Genomic DNA, 18,197 nt, shown 5'->3' with positions numbered 1-18,197 from the left:
AACAAAAATATTTTTCCATATGAATATGTACGTCTTTACCTTATCACAAAAATCTTATATTGTGATAAACTCCCAAGATGAAGGGGAGTTTACTTTGTAAATGGAAGTTTGTAGAGAAACAGGCTATGGTACTTGAATTAATTACTTGTTGGAACTTGAATTGAGGGTTTGTTAATGGACAAAAGTTTAACTTTATGAATGGCATTTTATAGAAAGAGGGGCTATAACAATTGTTTAAATTTCTTATTTTGCTAAATCTTGAGGTGAATAATCTTTGAATTGTGAATAATCCTTTTTTTTTTGGTTTTTGTTTTTGTTTTTGATAAATCCTGTATTGTATTAGAAAGAGTAGTAGTTGGTGCTTTTGAATCTTAAAGAACCATTGAGATGAGGGAGGAGCACACGCATATTTTGAATGTAAGATCATTTTTTCCTTGTGATATTTAAGAGGTGTAAATGGCATAGAAGTTTGTAAAGTCGGATGAGTCACCTTCGGCACCTTCGACGTGGTCAAATTGGGCTGATCCACCGCTTGCTTGGCCGAGTTGCGACTCAACTCAAGACTAGGGGAGTTGGTCTGAGTTACCGAGTCTTAAATCCATGAGCTCAAGAACAATGGGTTTAGTGTCCTCAGCAACCCTAGAAATCGAAATGGACTTTATTGATTGTTGATTAGAACTTGGTCTTTAGCAACTTTTATTGATGAATGGAACAGGGTCAGGCGACCCATTATGTATGTGCTTGAATCATGTGATTGGAAACTTGGATATTTTAATAGGTTGTAGGGATTCCATTATGGAATTTCTTAAGGTCCTTGGGGAAGAATGAAGTAGACATAATGACCCAGATGGGTTATTGGAGAGTTGATGCTTCATGATTATTGAGTACCCAAAAACTCCATGACCACCCAACGAGTTTTGGCAACCCGGAATCTGTCTGTGGTCATCTCATGTGACATGAACCGATGACAAGTTAGGATGGATTAATCTCCACCATCAGGCATTCAGTTGCTAGCGCATTCACACCTGGGAGCAATGTTGTCGAATCGCATATGCGATCATGTGCGATCGCATATGCCTATGCGCACATGCGATCGCACAATCGCATATGCGACCACATATTTTTTGTTGTTTGTTTGTTTTGAAAAATAAAAAAAAATAAAAAAAGATGGAAAAATTAAAAAAATTGTAAAAAAGAAGAAATTAAGGGTAACTTTCCTAAGTTAATAAATAACTATTTTTACATATTTAAAATATATTTGAGAGAAATAAAATCAATTAAACAATGAATTAAATAACAAGTGCTTGAATCTTGATCTTTCAACTTCCAAGGGAGGGAATGTAGGGGAGAGAGAGAGAGAGGCCACTTGGAAGTAGGAAACATGAGAGAGAGAGAGAGAGAGAGAGAGAGAGAGAGAGAGAGAGAGAGAGAGAGAGAGAGAGAGAGAGCACTTGGAATTAAGAAATGTAAAAGAAGAATAAAGCAAAAGAGTTTTGGAGTGAGAATATTGCAAATGGGGGAGGTTTGGAAGCCTTCTTATAGACAATTTTTTTTTTTTTTTTTTTATACAAAAAAGAATAAAATAAATAATGTGCCAACATATTTTCGCATATGTTTTTTTTTTTTTTTTTACAGAAAAGAATAAAATAAATAATGTGCCAACATATTTTCGCATATGCAACATATGCGATCGCATATGTGCCAGATCGCATATGCCATGATCGCATATGCGATTTGCATATGGATATGCGCATATGCGGTCACACATGACAACAATGCCTGGGAGTATGGACATTCATCTATTGATCGGTACTAGTTCTAGGCTTTATTGCATGAATCACATCCTGTCCTAGCCAAAAGTGATCATTATGCTTGGATTGGATCGACCGGATCATGCATTAGCTTAAGTCTTCCTCTAAACTGAGATTGCAGAGCGACTTCACGGTATTTAATATGTTAGCTTTTTGCACTGTTTGATGCTATATTAGTGGCTGACAAAGGTGTTATTGGATCCGCAATTTAAGATCCAGTTGCAGCTCGATGTACTTCAATAAGGGATCCACCTGTCATTGGGGGCTATAATTAGTAGCAATCTTTAGATGCTTCATCAAACTCATATTAGCTGGTCAACGTCTTTATATGTTTTCAAAAGGTTTTATGATGAATTTCAACCATTGGATCCTTTATTTTCTCCGAAAATTTGATTTTATCTAGCTTGATGAAAATTTTCAGTCAGATTTGCTAACGTCCATTTTAGAGCTTTGCATTGGGTTTTAGATTTTTGGATTGGATCCCACAATATGTGGATGGACATCGGTCTATGTGGGTTTGTGGTGTAGGCCGTAAGGGCTTTTGATGATGTAGGACATATATAAGTCTATAGGGTAGTGGAAAACCAAAACAAGTGCTCTCGCAAAATCCTAGCTCCCCTTGTATATAAAATCCTACTCCCAAGGGGAATAGGACCAAGCCTAAATTGTCCTCCTTGTCCCTTGCATGGGACATCCAACACCCAGAGAGAGAGAGAGAGAGAGTCCATGGTGGGCCAAGGGCCTAAAAATCAGGCCAATCCACGAATTAGGTGGGCCACACCATAGACAACAGTTGAGAGTGGATATCCACCCATTGAAACCTTCATGATCGTTTATAGGGCCCACTAAGATGTGGTTTAGAAATCAAGTCCATCCATTGTGTGTCCCACTTGGATAAGGGGTCACAACAAGTTTACGCCATATCCAAAACTCAAATGTGCCCCAACAAGTGATTTTAGATGTTTTAGGGCAGGATTTCACACGTTTGTAGATGGTGTGGCCCACTTGTGTTCTGGTGGGGACCCACCAAATGCACAGTGTGGATGTCTGATACACATCATGGTGGGGCCCACAGAGCTTGACCTCATCGGAAGCTCCCATGAGGTCGACCTCATAGTATCATCTCAGAGCTAAGGATTTGGTGAGCACGTTGAGCTTCTGAGTTTACATACTCTGTCGGGACTTCTTTGGGGGCAAATTTCTCTCCATCTATATGTTTCATTTGTTTGTGGAATACAGGATTGCTCGCAATATGTGTTGCAACTTGGTTATCGCAGTAAAAGTGAAATTGCCCTTTCATTACATAATCACAGCCTCTGTTGAAGGGATTGGACCCATATCAGTTCACATATTGCGTGTCCCATAGCTCTGTAGCGTAAGATCTCCTACGTCAATTGATGTGTCAGATTTGATAGGAATGAAGGGCCGAGATGATTATCAGATTTGGTCCATTTCAAAGCTCTAATACCATGAAAAACAGTTCAAGGTGGAGTGTTTTACAGGAACTGATTTGCTGCCCAATGAAAAGAAAAGAACGGGGGGTGGGGGTTGTGCTTACATTGCCACCTCACAGCCCTAGCCTTTTATTGATTGTGTTACCGTGTACAGTTTGCGTGTGGCCTTTAATGGGCCTGTCATGTAGGCCTGACCCAACAAAACCTACTCCACTTCTTCAGTTTATTCATCTTAGTTACATCAATTATTCAACCATTTGCTATTTTTCTTTCAACATCTTTCAAACTGGAGAACGGTTTTTCTGGTGTGTGTGAAGACACAACCTTTGTAAAGCTACTAATAGAAGCAGAGGCACAAGCCTGATGAGAGAATTTTGAGAAGAGGGAGAATGACTGATAAACGATCTAAGGTTTTGGATCGTATTGACAGGGTCGTTGAGTAGAGCAATATGGGTGAAAGTTTGAGGCTACCATTACATGTGTGTGACAATAGATGTTTAAGGTGATCGGTTCATCTGTTGGGGTGGTGATGCAGATTGATCGACGATGGTTTGTAGAGAAATTTTCATATGAGAATGTTCAAGGTGCTGACATATGGGAGTTTACCTACAAAAATATTTGTGTTGCTGATTGTAGATGGTACAAAATACTCTATGAGGATAAGAGGAGAAGGGGAATCATCTGGAGAGGTGGGAGGACTCTTGAGGGAGGTAGGATGACCTTTGTTGGAAAAAGAATGAATTTTGAAGATCGTTGTGGATTGGAGTGTCATTGTTGGAATGGAGAGATGCTTATCAGATGAGCTTAAAGGAGGAGATGAGGTAGCAAAGGGAAGGCAGGTAGGATGCATATGAGCATTGGTGGCAATGGGAAGGGAGGCTCTCATCACCAAAATGTGGAAACCGACAATGGTAAGGTGGAGAGGTGGTGCTACTAGGTAAAAGGCATCGAACGAAAGGGGTTTGCAGATCATCGTAGCGTGTATCCTTGATGAAAATATTTGAGGACAGGTGTCTATAGGAATGAAGACGGGTAAGGCAGTATGTTACCTGCCACTTTAACTTTTTTCTTGAAAGAGAATTGACTTTTATTAAAAATGTAAAAGAAAGATATAAAGCAACAAACGGAAGAGATGATAAGACATCAACTAATCAATACAAATACCCCGGCAAGTATCCTCAATTGAGTCCAATGTGCAATCCGCAAGCGCGCAGTTTGTTTGAGCCCATTCAATCACCTGCACTTAGCCTTGAAGTCTCTATCACATAACCTGATTTGTGCGATATTGTCATGTAGTTATGTTCAAACAAAATAGGCAAAATCTCAGCAATCAAGGTAACGCCTAGTGTTTTAAATAGCTACGCTGTGTAGCATGTAGTTTACGTATGCTGCACGCAAAATAGACTATGCTACAAGCTACATAGTACATCACAAGTTATTTTTCACGACAACATTAAAATCAATTAATGTTTTCATAATTGGTTACATTTTTGTATTTTCAATAAAAATCAATTAATCTTTACAATGCTTTTAGTAAAATAATATAAGTAACAATGTTAAATCAGTTTCGTTGCTCTTTGTTTACCGTTATATTTAATCATTGCCTTTTCATATTTCCTTAGGGTGTGTTTGGTTGCACCAATTATCATGATTTTTTATTTTTTATTTTTTAATTTCATTATTAATCAGTCTAATTCGGTGCAGAATATCATGAATTGGTGTAACCAAGTGCAACCTTGATTAAAAATATAGAAGTAGCGTGTAGCTTACGCCTCACGCTTCAGAGGGGTGAACGCTATGCTACACGCTATTCTCTATTTAAAACACTGGTAACGCCCTAGAATTGTAAACTTTTACATGCTGTCCTCTCAATAAATGACGAGAATTTATTGACTTTCTCAATTGCTCATCATTTTGCTTCAAAGTGCAAGTTGGCGTAAAAGAGAATTCAAGGAGGTTTGCAATGTGGTTTTGAAATGGATAGAGACAAAGCTTCAAATCTAGATGGACTTGCCATTGCTTTTTCCCAACATTGTTAGGATGTTATAAGAGGTGATGTATTGGAGTTTTTGTTGGGAAATTCATAGGCATTCGAGGCTAATTAAGTTTAAATTCCATGTTCTATTACATTGATTATGAAAGTGGAAGGGTGAGAATCAAGGACTAAGAGCCAATTAGCTTGACTGGTGATGCTTACTTTTGGGAAAATTTTTGTCTATTAGGTTGAGGGAGGTACTGAGCCCTATTGGAATCATCAACTTCTCTCTTCTCTTTTTCTTCTCTTTTAATTCCTTACCACCTACTATTGTGTGTCTATAGTAGTGACTTGCTACAGTGCCATGCTATAGTGCCGTTGTAGTATTGTGCTGCAATAACAAGCAGATTGTGCTACATGGCATCAAAGCGTTTGTGTTCTTGATCCAATTCATCTTCCTTCTATTCTACTTCCATTCTCTCTTCCTTTGTTTTTGGTTCTTCTTATCCCTCTTGTGTTGGAATTTGTTTTTTTAGAAACCTGGGGTTTCATTTTTCTCTTCGGTGTGCCAGACCTTTGTGATGGTCTGTGCATGAGAAGTGGATGAAGTGTTCATGACCATCCCTCGTGTGTGGACGTGTGTGGGCTGATTGGCGTCGAGGTGTGGGCTGGTTCTTCTCTTCAAGAGTGGTGTGCATATTGTGTGAAGCCTACAAGCTGGGTATTCCTTGGTCTTGAAAGGTAAGCTCGTTTTCGTATAAGCTTAAGGTATATATTCTAGTTCCTTTTATCATATGGAAGTGAAAGGCGATGCGAGAACTGGATTCATAAATCTATCTGATTTTTTTTGGGTCTAAATAACCTCAATCAAATTAAATGGAACAAACAATATCCAGTGATCCAAATCTATCCAAGTTTTCTTAATAGTCAATGGTTAATTAAAATACTCGACCATGAAGAAACTTGATGAGCCCATGAGGGTGTCGGTATTTATGATCAGTGTTCAAAATATCAGTATTGCGTTACGTATTGCACCCTTCGGATACAGATATGTATTAGTTATCACGTGGGATATATTGGTTGTATCTCGTTATGTATTGTTGTTGTTGGAAACATGGGGAAACATTGGGAAATTGGTTGAATTTTCAATGAAACTTTAGTGATTGTTAAAAAAGACATCAATACACACTGATAAATCAAAACATTACAAAAAAAGTACACATAATAGGTTTTCTTTGTACGAGGTCCTAATCTATGCGCTGTCTAACTGAATTGATGCAAGCACACTCAAAGTCTATTCATATAATTTATAAATGTACGAAGACGTGTGGAAACTCAAGCAGTGCGCTGTCTAACTGAATTGATGCAAGCATATTCAAAGTCTATTCATATAATTTATAATGTAAGAAGACGTGTGGAAACACAAGCAATACATTTAAAAGCAAAGGAAGATTAGGTTACATGTTTGATTTTATGTTTGGACATAGATTACAACTGATTTGCAAGAAATTGGGAAATTTTGATTTTGATTTTTTTTTTTTTTTTCAATTTTCCGCAACTCGGCCCATCTCCTCCAAATCTCGAAATCGAAGCTTCCAATCCATTATTTTTCATGCAAAACATGGAAAATTATGGATTTGCAACAAATTGACAATGATTTAACATGATTTACAGAAAAAAATGATTGAAAATGCTCACTGAATTGAACATGTGGGATATCCCACTACTTGTGCATTTCGCATCGCATAGGTGAGATACAAGATATACGTGGGATATATCAGCCGATATCTTTGATACTTAAAGCATCGTTTATGATCAATGGATTCAAGAGAATCTTTAAATTATGACGTGGTTGTGGAATAGTATGGAACCATCCATCAGTGCGAACGCAATGCTTTTTGGATGCTGGAAAGGAAGTGTGGGATGCATTATGAGAGAGATGTATTCATCTGATAAAATTTTTTCTTGTACATATCAATTATATGAAGAAATATTTGAGCTCCAACAAGGCGACAAGATGGTAGGTGAATATTATTCCAAACTTATAGGAATGTGGAAGGAGTTGAATGTGTAAATCCTTTACTACTGATTTAGATAAGCTACGTCAACAACAAGAGGAGTTTCATGTAGTTAAGTTCTTATTTGGCTTGAAGCATTAGTATGAACCGGTTCATGCGCAGATTTGAATGAGGTGTATGCTCGCCTTCAACGGGCATCTTTTGGCTCTATAAGTAGATCCAATAACAACTTTGCTATAGCATCCTTTATTGGTTAAGGCCGCTGCGACGGTCGCAGTGGTAGATGTAATCAAGGTGGTGGTGGTGAAGTGGGAAGAGGTTGTGGATGTAGAAAGTGCACAAATTGTGGGCCCACAAATTACTTAGTTAAAAAATGCTGGGATCTTCATGGGAAGTTGGCATGGGCTAATTAGGCATCTTATGTTAGAGAGAATAGTGGGGTCTTTTTTCGGCTAATTCTACGTCTATAACTCAATAGTCACCAGAGACGATTACACTCATTTAAGAGGAGTATTCCAAGTTCTTGATAAATCTGCAGAATTAGCCTGCTCTTGTTACTTTTGGAACTACTTCTACCATATGACTACATTTATGACCTTAGTTATGGCTAGTTTAGGTTCCAAGTTCCATTGACTTTGGAGTATTTAACTATATAAGGTGACTCCAATGTGTTTTCTTATATTAATACATTGTTAATGGGTTCATCTGTCACTCTAGCAGATGATACACAATCTAGAGTATGTGAAATGGGTATTGTTCACTTTAGTTCTTCTCTTTCATTATCATCCATCCTTTAGTTCCTAAATTTTCTGTGAGTCTCCTATCTATTAACGAACTCTCTAAATCTCTTAATTGCTTTGCCAAGGTCAACCAAATTGGTTATGTATCGGCTGTAACCTTCTTAATGGTAATGACTGAATTCGTTACGCGATACTGGGGTTGAAACGGTGACCCCCTAGTTTTTGGCTCAAATCGGCCGTTACGCCCCATAATGGCTATTACTGCCCCGTAACGGTAAGGGCGTAGTGACAATGTATTCAATATTAGTTACGTATCGACTGTAACGGCCGATACGTAATGGTAATGGCCTGTACCATTACCCAATACGTAGCTGAATTGGTGACCCCTTGTTTTTTGGACTCCAATCGGCCTATACGGGCTCATATCTGGCCATAACGGCTGTTATTGCCCCGTAACGGTCATGCGGTGTAATGGTTAGAAAACGACTAGTTTTCTAGCTTTACAAGATGCAATTTTTTTTTCTCCATTTTTGGGGACTTTTGTCTTCCAAATTCTTTCCTAAACTGTTCTACAACAAATTCTAACCACCCTTAGCTTGAATTTGAGGATCAAAATAAGTTATTGCAAGGATTTGGGTGAATCAAAGCTCTGCAAGCCATTTTTTCTAGAAAAATTTTCAAAATAGGTATTTATACTTTTATTTTTTGTTTGAATATTTGCTGTTATGGTTGAATATGATGTGTTAATCATAGTAGAGCATATCAATGTGCATTTTGCAGATTATGTAATTGATTTTTTTATTTTTATTTTTTGATTTTTTTGGACTATTTTCGTACTATTTTTTAAAATTAAGAACAATTATTTTTTTTTTCCCAATCTTTTTATGTTTTAATGGTTGAATATGATGTGTTAATCATAATAGAATATATCAATGTGCATTTTACAGATTATGCAACCGGTTTTCTATTTTCTTTATTATTATTATTTTTTAAATTGGACTATTTTCGACTGATTTTTTAAAATTAGGAAAAGTCACTTTGTTTAAATCTTTTTTTTATTGTTATGGTTGAATATGATGTGTTAATCATAGTAGAACATATCAATGTGCATTTTATAGATTATACAACTGGTTTTCTTTTTTTTTTTTTTTTTTTTTTCTTTTTTTAATAAATTTTGAGCTATATAAGATCACATGATGTGCTTGAATGTCATTACTCATTATTGAATTTTTTTTTTCCAGTTTCGTGACTTTATGTTTATATTTTCTTATTTTGGGTAGGTTTTGGAGCTTTGTTAGGTTTAGAACTTAATTTCTTATTTATTGATTGGATTCAGAAGTTCGAACTTTATTTTATTAATCTATTTACATCTGGTTATAAGTTTTGAGATTTAATTAATTCATTCTCCTATAAAAATAAACTTTGAGAATCGAGTAGACTCTCACATAGGCCATATCTACCTAAGAAAATGTCTGGGTTTGGCCAACATGGAAGTGGAGATGTTGGATGACAACATTATCAGAGGGTAGGTGGTAGTAGTGTTTTAAATAGCAGTAGCGTGATGCGTAGCGCTCAACCCTCTATAACGTGTAGCGTAAATACGTAGCGTGTAGCGTAAGCTACATGATACTTATATTTTTTAATTTAAAAATAGGACAAATATAATAAATAGTGAAAAAAAAGGAAAAAATATAAAAATGCCTAAAAGATGATTCATTTTATCAATTATAAGCATGTTCAAAAAAGTTATTAGTTTCATTTATCAAAAGCCAATCCACATATATAAGCCAAATCAAATAATTATCATATCAACAACTTTCTAAGCAAACCACTTTAATTAATAATGTCTAATTGAAACCACAAGTAACAATTATGAAAAGAAATAAAAAACTCATGGGTTAAAAGTATCAAGTACAATACAAGTGTCACATTCCTCAACATTAGAAACAAAGAAAACGTGAAAAAAATAATAAAAAAATAAAATAGTAAAAAAATACATTGTAGCTTACGCTACGGACGCTACGCATTACGTAGCTGTGGCGTACGCTATAGGGGATTTACACTATTTGGGACGCTATGTAGCGCCATGGCCATGCTACCGCTACGTTACAGGCGCTATTTGAAACACTGGGTGGTAGTAGGCATCAAATGAAGTGCAACTATTGTGATAGACTAATAATTGGTGGAATTACACGACTCAAACAACATTTGACACATCGAAAGGGTGAAGTTGCAGTATGTACCAGAGTGCCAAAAAAGATAATGATCTTGATGCAAGCTAGTTTGGATGAGTTGAAGGGAAAACGAGCTGCAGTGTAGAAGAAGAAATATGAGATTCTAGAGGCGGCCCGACAGGAGGTGTTTGGTCCTGAATATATGGGCATTCGTGATGAAGATATATCTATCATTGATATTAGATAGTTAGAAAATTAAATGTATGAGTTATGAAGTCAATTCCAGGTTGTCAGGTTTATAAATTCATCAGACAACCCGATACAGTTTTCTCACCATAGAGTGGATCGTTACACCACCATAAACATGTTCAAAATTATAAATGAATGCATATTAGGAATATTTAGAATTTTTTGGATTTAATGGATATTTTTTTCAATTTTTTTGACCATTTTTTTTAAAAACCATTATAGGGGGCGTATTGGCCGTTACGACCCTGTATCGGCCTATACTCCGTTAAGGTAACAGTGGACACCATTACTGATACGGAACACCTTATGTAGCGGTCATAAACAGCTAGGTTTTTTTTTTTTTTTTTCTTTTTAAGTTACGATTTTTCTCATTTTTAGCCCTTTTCTCTTGCAAATTTTTTCCTAAATTATTTTATTACAAATTCCGACCACTCTTAGCTTGAATTTGAGGATCAAAACAAGTTATTTCAATGATTTTGTTAAATTAAAGCTCCATGTGCCATTTTCCACAAAATCTTCAAAAATAGGTATTTATACTTTTTTTTTTAATTGTTTCTCTGTTGTTATGGTTGAATATGATGCGTTATTCAAATTAGAACATATGAATGTGCATTTTACAAATTATGCAACTGATTTTGTTTTTGTATTTTTTTTTTTTTTTTTGTATTTTTTTTATTTTCGGACTATTTTTGGTCAATTTTTAAAAATTAGCAAACACTTACACATGTGAGATATTTTGATATTAAATTCATTCTAATATATCTATCACTGGTATTACAGAGTTAGAAAATTAAGTCTATGAGTTTTGCACTCAATTCTAGGTTATTAGGTTCATAAATTCATCAAACCACCCAATACAGCTTTCTCACCAAAGAGTGGACCGTTACACCACCATAAACATGTTCAAAATTATAAATGAATTCATATTTAGAATATTTAGAAATTTCTAGTTTTAATGGATATTTTTTCAATTTTTTTTAGAACCAAAAAAATTTCTGACCATTACAAGGGGCATATGATTACGGGGCCATAACGACCTATAGGGCCCGTAACCGTATCGGTAATGGTGGGCACCGTTACGCCTATTGTTACCGCAACGGTACACCTTATTTGTGACCTTCTATTCCTCACATTGTGTTTTTTATGATCTAAATACGAAGAAGAAGATTAATGGAAGACATTAACATGATGTGTTGTATTATCTTGATCATGGCGTTGTTGGTGCAATTGTATAGAAGAACATCTCTTCGTAGCAGTGGCATTGCTGTCATGGTCATTCATCAGTGAAGATTCTTAAAAGTGCTATTCTTTCTTGTCTGTGTCAAGTCTAGATTGTGAAGTGTGTGAGTTGAGTATATATCAGGAAGTTTTTTAAAAGCACTATTCCAAAGTCATATAAAGAAGCATTGTTACATAAGGGGTGGAAGCAGACAATGGAAGAGGAAATGGGTACTCTTCATCGGTATAAAACTTGGGAGCTCAGCAATCAAACTTAAGGTATATGCTTAGACTCTTGGTAGCCTATGCTCATGCATAGGGTGCTTCTTTGCAACTTTAGAATGTTATTTGTCTTTATCTTGTGCACTTGTGGACCACATGTGGGGTCATCACATGCCACATGTGGTGATGCGTGGTCTTGATAGTCTTTCCAAGATCTATCATTGTACTATCTGGACAGTTTCAACATTTATTGGACATTGTATCTGGACAACGTCCACATTCATTGTACGTTCAATCTAGACAACATCCACATTCATTGTACATTTTATTTGGACAATGTCCATATTTTCTCATTTGTATGTATACTCTCTTGATATAGTATAAAGTAAGAAGAATTTTCTTCTTTTTGTGTCTTTTATCCCTTCTTGTCTCTACATGATTTATGACATGGTATCAGAGCGTGATTGATCCAGTACCTTGCTTCTCTCTCTCTCTTTTCCGTTCTTCTTTCTTCTCTCTCTTTTTTTCCTTGTTGTGAAATCCTAATGTGTTTGGGGCTAAGTTAAATCCATTCTCTCCACCTTTTGGTGGGTCATGTAATCATGTTCTATGAAGGTGTGTAAGGTCCACTTTTATTTTTTACCACTGTGATGTATCAAAGTGTACCATCGATCATCAAGAGTTGGATTTACTGTTTGATTTGAAGTCAAATGTTAGATTTGAAGATGAGTTTTGTGTGGGGCTTTTTGATGGCCAAGATTGAAGATCAAGTGCACAAATGAAATCTCTAATTCAAGTAAAGAAGTAATTGTTTGTGCTTGTGGAATCGTATCATCTTGGAAGTTTGGTTGTGTTAAGTTGGAGGTTCTTCCCCCTTAAATGTTTAAGTTTCTTATTTTACGGAATATGGCTGCCAAGAGTAAGACAAAAAAATAATATAATGTCTCCATTTGAGTCGATGACTCTGCAAATCACATCAATAAACTTAACGGGGGAAATTACCCAATGTGGGCCATGTTTGTAGAAGTCTTTGTTACGGGAATGAGAAAGTTAAAAGTATTTAACTTCTACTAAATCTGCTGAAACTTCGACAAAGTATGAAGATCGGGTGGCTAAAGATGTTCAGATTAGAGCATTATTTTGGAACAACATGGAATCACATATCAATATGAATGTCATCTTCTTCAAGACCGCAAAAGAAGTCTGGGAAAACCTGAAGGAGATGTATTCGGGTGAGAAGAACTTGACCCGCATCTATAAATTACTCCAGAATATTTTCTCCTTCCAGCAAGGAGATAAGAGTGTGGGAGAGTACTCTGTGTTGCGAGGCATGTGGGAAGAACTAAATGTGTATCGGCCGTTGCCAACAGCTTATGAGACTATGCGACGACATGGAAAGGAATTTTGTGTGGCTAAATTCCTCTTAGGCCTCCACCCTAAGTTTGAGCTTGTAAGAGCTCAGAGCCTTGGTGGTAGTGAAATTCTATCCTCCACTGAGGCATTTGCTAGAGTTCAACATACGGCTAGTATGAATTTGCAAGCTTCACCGTTATCCGATCGATTTGTTTTTATCTCTGCATCTGGTAGAGGAGATTGGGGGAGCCGAGGTGGTTGTGGTAGATAGTTTGGCAATTGAGATTTTGGGGGAGGTCGTGTTGGATGCAGAGTACATGGGGTGGTAGTGGCACAAATTTTAGTGGTGGCTGTGGTAATTGACAACGTACATGGGGTGGTAGTGGCACATATTTTAGCGGTGGCTTTGGTAATTGACAATGCACATGTTGTGGCTGCACCAATCGTACAATCGACACATGTTGGGATCTTGTTGTAAAGTTGATCTATTTGATGATTAGACGACCAGATATCTCTTATCCAGTCAGTGTAGTGAGTTAGTTTATGTAGGCTCCTTGGGTGTCTCGTTTGGAGGTAGTTCTTTGCATATACTTAAAAGGAGCCTTTGGTCATGGAATTCTTTACAAGCAGAATAGACATCTTTGAATATAAGGATATTCTAACACAGATTGAGCTGGTTTACCTTCTTACAAGCATTCAACCATAGGGTATTATATGTTTGTGGGTGGCAACTTGGTTACGTGGTAAAGCAAGAAGCAAAGTGTTGTTACTCAATTAAGTGCATAAGCATAGTATAGGTCTATGGCTCATGGAACTTGTGAACTCATTTGGTTGAAGACATTAATGTGTGAGCTCGGTTCGTGGTGGAGATACCGATGAAGTTGTATCGTGATAACCAGGCTTCGTATGACATTGCCAACAATCCAATTTATGACAAAAGAACCGAACACATTGAAGTTGACTACTACTTCATTCAGGAAAAAAAAGGTGGCTAACAAGGAAATGTGCATGCCGTATGTCAAGTCGCAAGATCAAGCGGCAGACATGTTTATGAAGGCTCTCGGTCGTGCTCATCTAGATTGGTTCTTTGTCAAGATGGGCATTCATGATAATATGCTCCAACTTTAGTGGGATTGTCATTTATCCTTATCTACATCATGTGTGGACCACATGTGGGGTCCACACGTGCCATGTGTGGTGATGAGTGGTCTTGATAGTCTTTTCAAGATCTATGATTTGCACATTGTATTTGGACAATGTCCACATTCATTGTACATTGTATCTCGACCATGTCCACATTCATTTTACATTGAATCTGGACAATGTCCGCATTCATTGTATACTGTATTTGGACAATGTCCACATTTTCTCATTTGTATTTATACCTCATGGATACAGTGAAAAATAAGAAGCATTTTCTTCCCCGACTCTTTTGTCCCTTTTTTTTTTTTTTGAAAGGTTACACTACCAGGGAATGGACTGAACCCTGGATCACTCACACACCACATGTCTCTACTTGCTCACCTAACTAGTGGGAGACCATCCCTTCTTTTTTCTACATGATTTATGACACAAACCTTTCCTAGTTCCATGCAAACTGAAGTTTCCAAAGTTAATAAAGAGAAAATAAGACTCCTTAGACCTTTGTACTATTGATGTGCATGGCATACGGCCATATACACATCCTAAAATAACCGCCAATTGAGAACTTCCTCCTACAGTATAGTTATACACCCTATAGAATGGGAAATAACCCAAATTAGGCTAACATGTATACTCTGTATAAACTGTGGGGGCAATACACAGCCGTATGGCTGTGTATAGTGTATACATCTGTATACACCCATCCGAAAGTCTAATTACTGCCGTATACGCAAACCATATGAATATTCCGCATGAGGATACCAAATGCGTCCTATTTTTAGCATACAAACTGTTTCCCAAGTTGTTTGGCTACATTTGTGACCAGGTCAGGGTGCACTTTGTGTTACTTGCATGTGGGCTGGGGTTTTTCTTCATCAAGGACCCGCTTATTACATGGCATGACCTCGTGCATGCGTGCCCTGTTGGTACATATGCCGCTGCTAGCCTCTTCAATATATGCTGCTGTGGTACACTCTTGAGAAAAAGGACATCCAGAAGTGTCATCCAAACATGATCTCAGCATCCATGGACTGCCCTTTTGATGCATCCAAACACAATCTCAACTTTCATGGATGTCTAGGTCCAGGATTTAAAGATCCATAGACATGGACTTTCCTTACAAGCCCCTGTCCACACATCCAACCAATCCCAAGTATTAACCTCTCTTGGAGTTGTAGTAAACTGTTAATTTCTAGTTATACTTTTCTGTTTACGTCTTATGTCCAAATTCACCTTGGATTGGTGGAATCCTCTGGAAAACCGTGGAAATGAAATCAATTTCCTCAAATGTGATGCTTTCCCCTGTTTGCAGAATCAAATTTTATCTTTGGAAATTGTTTTCCATTTCCAAGGTTGTCCTTGATTAACGGCTATCTGCATTAAAAATGAAAAGAACCAGTCAAATCGAGATTTCATGGTTATGAGAGAACTCTTTCTTTATGATCGTTGACATTTTAACATTTCCATGGAAATTACGTGTTAAAACAAACAGGTTAACGTGGATTCTTTTAAACACATTTCCCATTCCTCTGATGCGTTGTTTGGTTTTTAATTTCCACGTTTGGTTTCTACCAAAGAAGTTAAGGGAAAGTTGACATGGGATAACATCTAAGGGCTGCACTAGTGACGCATGGCCAAGAGGCAAAGGATTTGCATGCCCACAACACTGTTGTCTTCGGATGGCATGATTGAATAAGGAATATTTTCTGTATTTTAACTTTTCAAAAATATCTTTCTCAGACTATAAATTGCTGGAGCAATGTTATTTTAATTCTAATACTTGCAAGTTTATCAGTTTGTTAAAAAAATTCCCTTTCTTTTGATGCCACAGATTTCTATTCGATCTTGTCAGAGGGCAGTGCTACTGATTCTGATGCAGATAATGAAAGTCAAGATGGCGTGGATGGAGAAACAGATGAGGATGATAGGATATTTTTTGATACAAGGGATTTTCTGTCTTCAGATTCTCTAAGAAGTGCTTCCTATCGTAGTAGGGAAATTATGGGACATGCCTTCAATGGTTTAGCATATGACAAGGAATCCTGCTTCTCTGACAATATAAATGAGGTTAATGCGATGATTAAAACCATTGAGTATCCCTATGTTAAAAGAAGAGACAAATTACCTGAGCCGAAGGAAAAAGAAAAGCCAGTTGGCCTATGGTCGATAATCAAAGAAAATATTGGAAAGGACCTGTCTGGAGTTTGTCTGCCTGTTTATTTCAATGAGCCACTTTCTTCCTTACAAAAGTGCTTTGAAGATTTGGAGTACTCCTACTTGGTTGATCGAGCGTTGGAATGGGGCAAGCAGGTCAGATCTTATCCAAATTTTCATTAGTGAGAAAGCAGCCATGGCATGATTTGCATTTTTCATTTCAAGTTGAGTAGTTGGTTTCTAGCCTTAGTGAAAGGGCATGCAAGTCATTGAGAACTTCGTTTGAGTTATTAAAATAGGTTCTTTAAGTTCACCTTCTAATGCAGATAACATGCCTTTGGTAACGTTTCTTCTTCTCAAAGTTTATATTCAGGACTCAACAATTTAAATTTTGTTTCTTTAGTTGTTTTGTTGATCCCTTGATTCAGATTTACATTTTTGTTAATTCGTACTCGGAGTTATTACTGATGAGGAATTTCATGCAAGAATGGCTAGTAATAACTTTTATAGTGTGAGAAAAGATGTATGATTGGGAAGTTGCACTATTAAGAACTTTTGCAAGTTTAACCATCAAAAGAATCTGAAACCCTGTAACAAGAGTGTTGCCTTCTGGATTTGCTTGTAATTGAAATGAAACTTTGACAGTCTTATATTAAGGATCTCTATTTGGTTTTGGCAGTCTCCATGGATACTTGTTACCTCACTTACCCATCAGATGGCATTGTGATGTGTGATTTTAGAGAGTCACTTTCCCTTACATGGAAGCTGATAAATGACTAAGCACAGAATTTCCTTTTACTGTTTGTATATCAATAGGTACCCTGTTGTTATTATTTATTTCATGGCATGTTCTAATATCGGAAAGTAGCAGATTTGTTGGGTTTCTATCTCTTGTTTGGCATTCTGTTTCTCTGCCTGGCGTTTGCAAAAGGAGCTGAGTAAATGACAGTATATTTCATAGTGAAATCTTTAATATGAACTCTCCACAAAAGAAGAAGAGGAAGAAAAAAGAATAATAATAATAATAATATGAGCATTCGGATGCATGGAGTAAAATGATGCATACATGAACCCAGAATTTCTTCCTCACTCACATGTTCAAAATTTCAAAGATCATGAGGTTCTCGTCACTTGAAGGTAGTTCATCAAACATAATTTATTCCATCCAAAATTCCAAAATAAAACTCTTAAATTTCCATGACAGCAAAAACTCTTTAAGTTCCAACTTTGGAGAAGTTGCTTTCAACTATTCAATGCAATTGGTGGATGGATCGATGATAGCATCGCTCTCTCAATGTGATTGATTAATTGGTCAATGACCCTTCACTATCTCATCATGAATTTATTGAAATATAAGACTAAAGACACTGTTGGATGTGATGCAGGGGAACAGCTTGATGAGAATTCTAAACATAGCAGCTTTTGCTGTATCTGGTTATGCTTCAACTGAAGGTCGTCAGTGCAAGCCTTTCAACCCTCTTCTTGGAGAGACATATGAGGCTGATTACCCTGACAGAGGTCTCCGCTTCTTCTCTGAAAAGGTATACTTCTCTCCTTTACTTCCGAAAGTAATTTTGCGATCTAATGCCCTATTGTTAGAGTCAAGAGAGCATATTCCAGCAGGCAAGAGGGATTCTTAGTTGGGTGCCAGGCTGGATTGTAGAAGTGATCATTTTACTCTTTGGC

The 18,197-nt window shown here is 36.9% G+C and overlaps 1 protein-coding gene across 3 annotated transcripts in view; it reads left to right on the top strand.

The window, feature by feature from the left end:
• The window catches only part of LOC131246180 (oxysterol-binding protein-related protein 1D), an 88,265-nt gene that overhangs the window by 58,231 nt on the left and 11,837 nt on the right, over positions 1–18,197 (top strand). For all 3 annotated transcript variants that reach the window (XM_058246086.1, XM_058246088.1, XM_058246087.1), the window contains exons 4-5: positions 16,189–16,667; positions 17,897–18,052. In XM_058246086.1, coding sequence (XP_058102069.1) covers positions 16,189–16,667; positions 17,897–18,052 — 635 coding nt within the window. The remainder of the gene's footprint in view (positions 1–16,188; positions 16,668–17,896; positions 18,053–18,197) is intronic.

The sequence above is a fragment of the Magnolia sinica genome, chromosome 5, assembly GCF_029962835.1.
Source record: "Magnolia sinica isolate HGM2019 chromosome 5, MsV1, whole genome shotgun sequence".
NCBI lineage: Eukaryota > Viridiplantae > Streptophyta > Magnoliopsida > Magnoliales > Magnoliaceae > Magnolia > Magnolia sinica.
The sequence above is the reverse complement of the archived record's forward strand: the minus strand, read 5'-3'. Positions and strand labels throughout refer to the sequence as shown.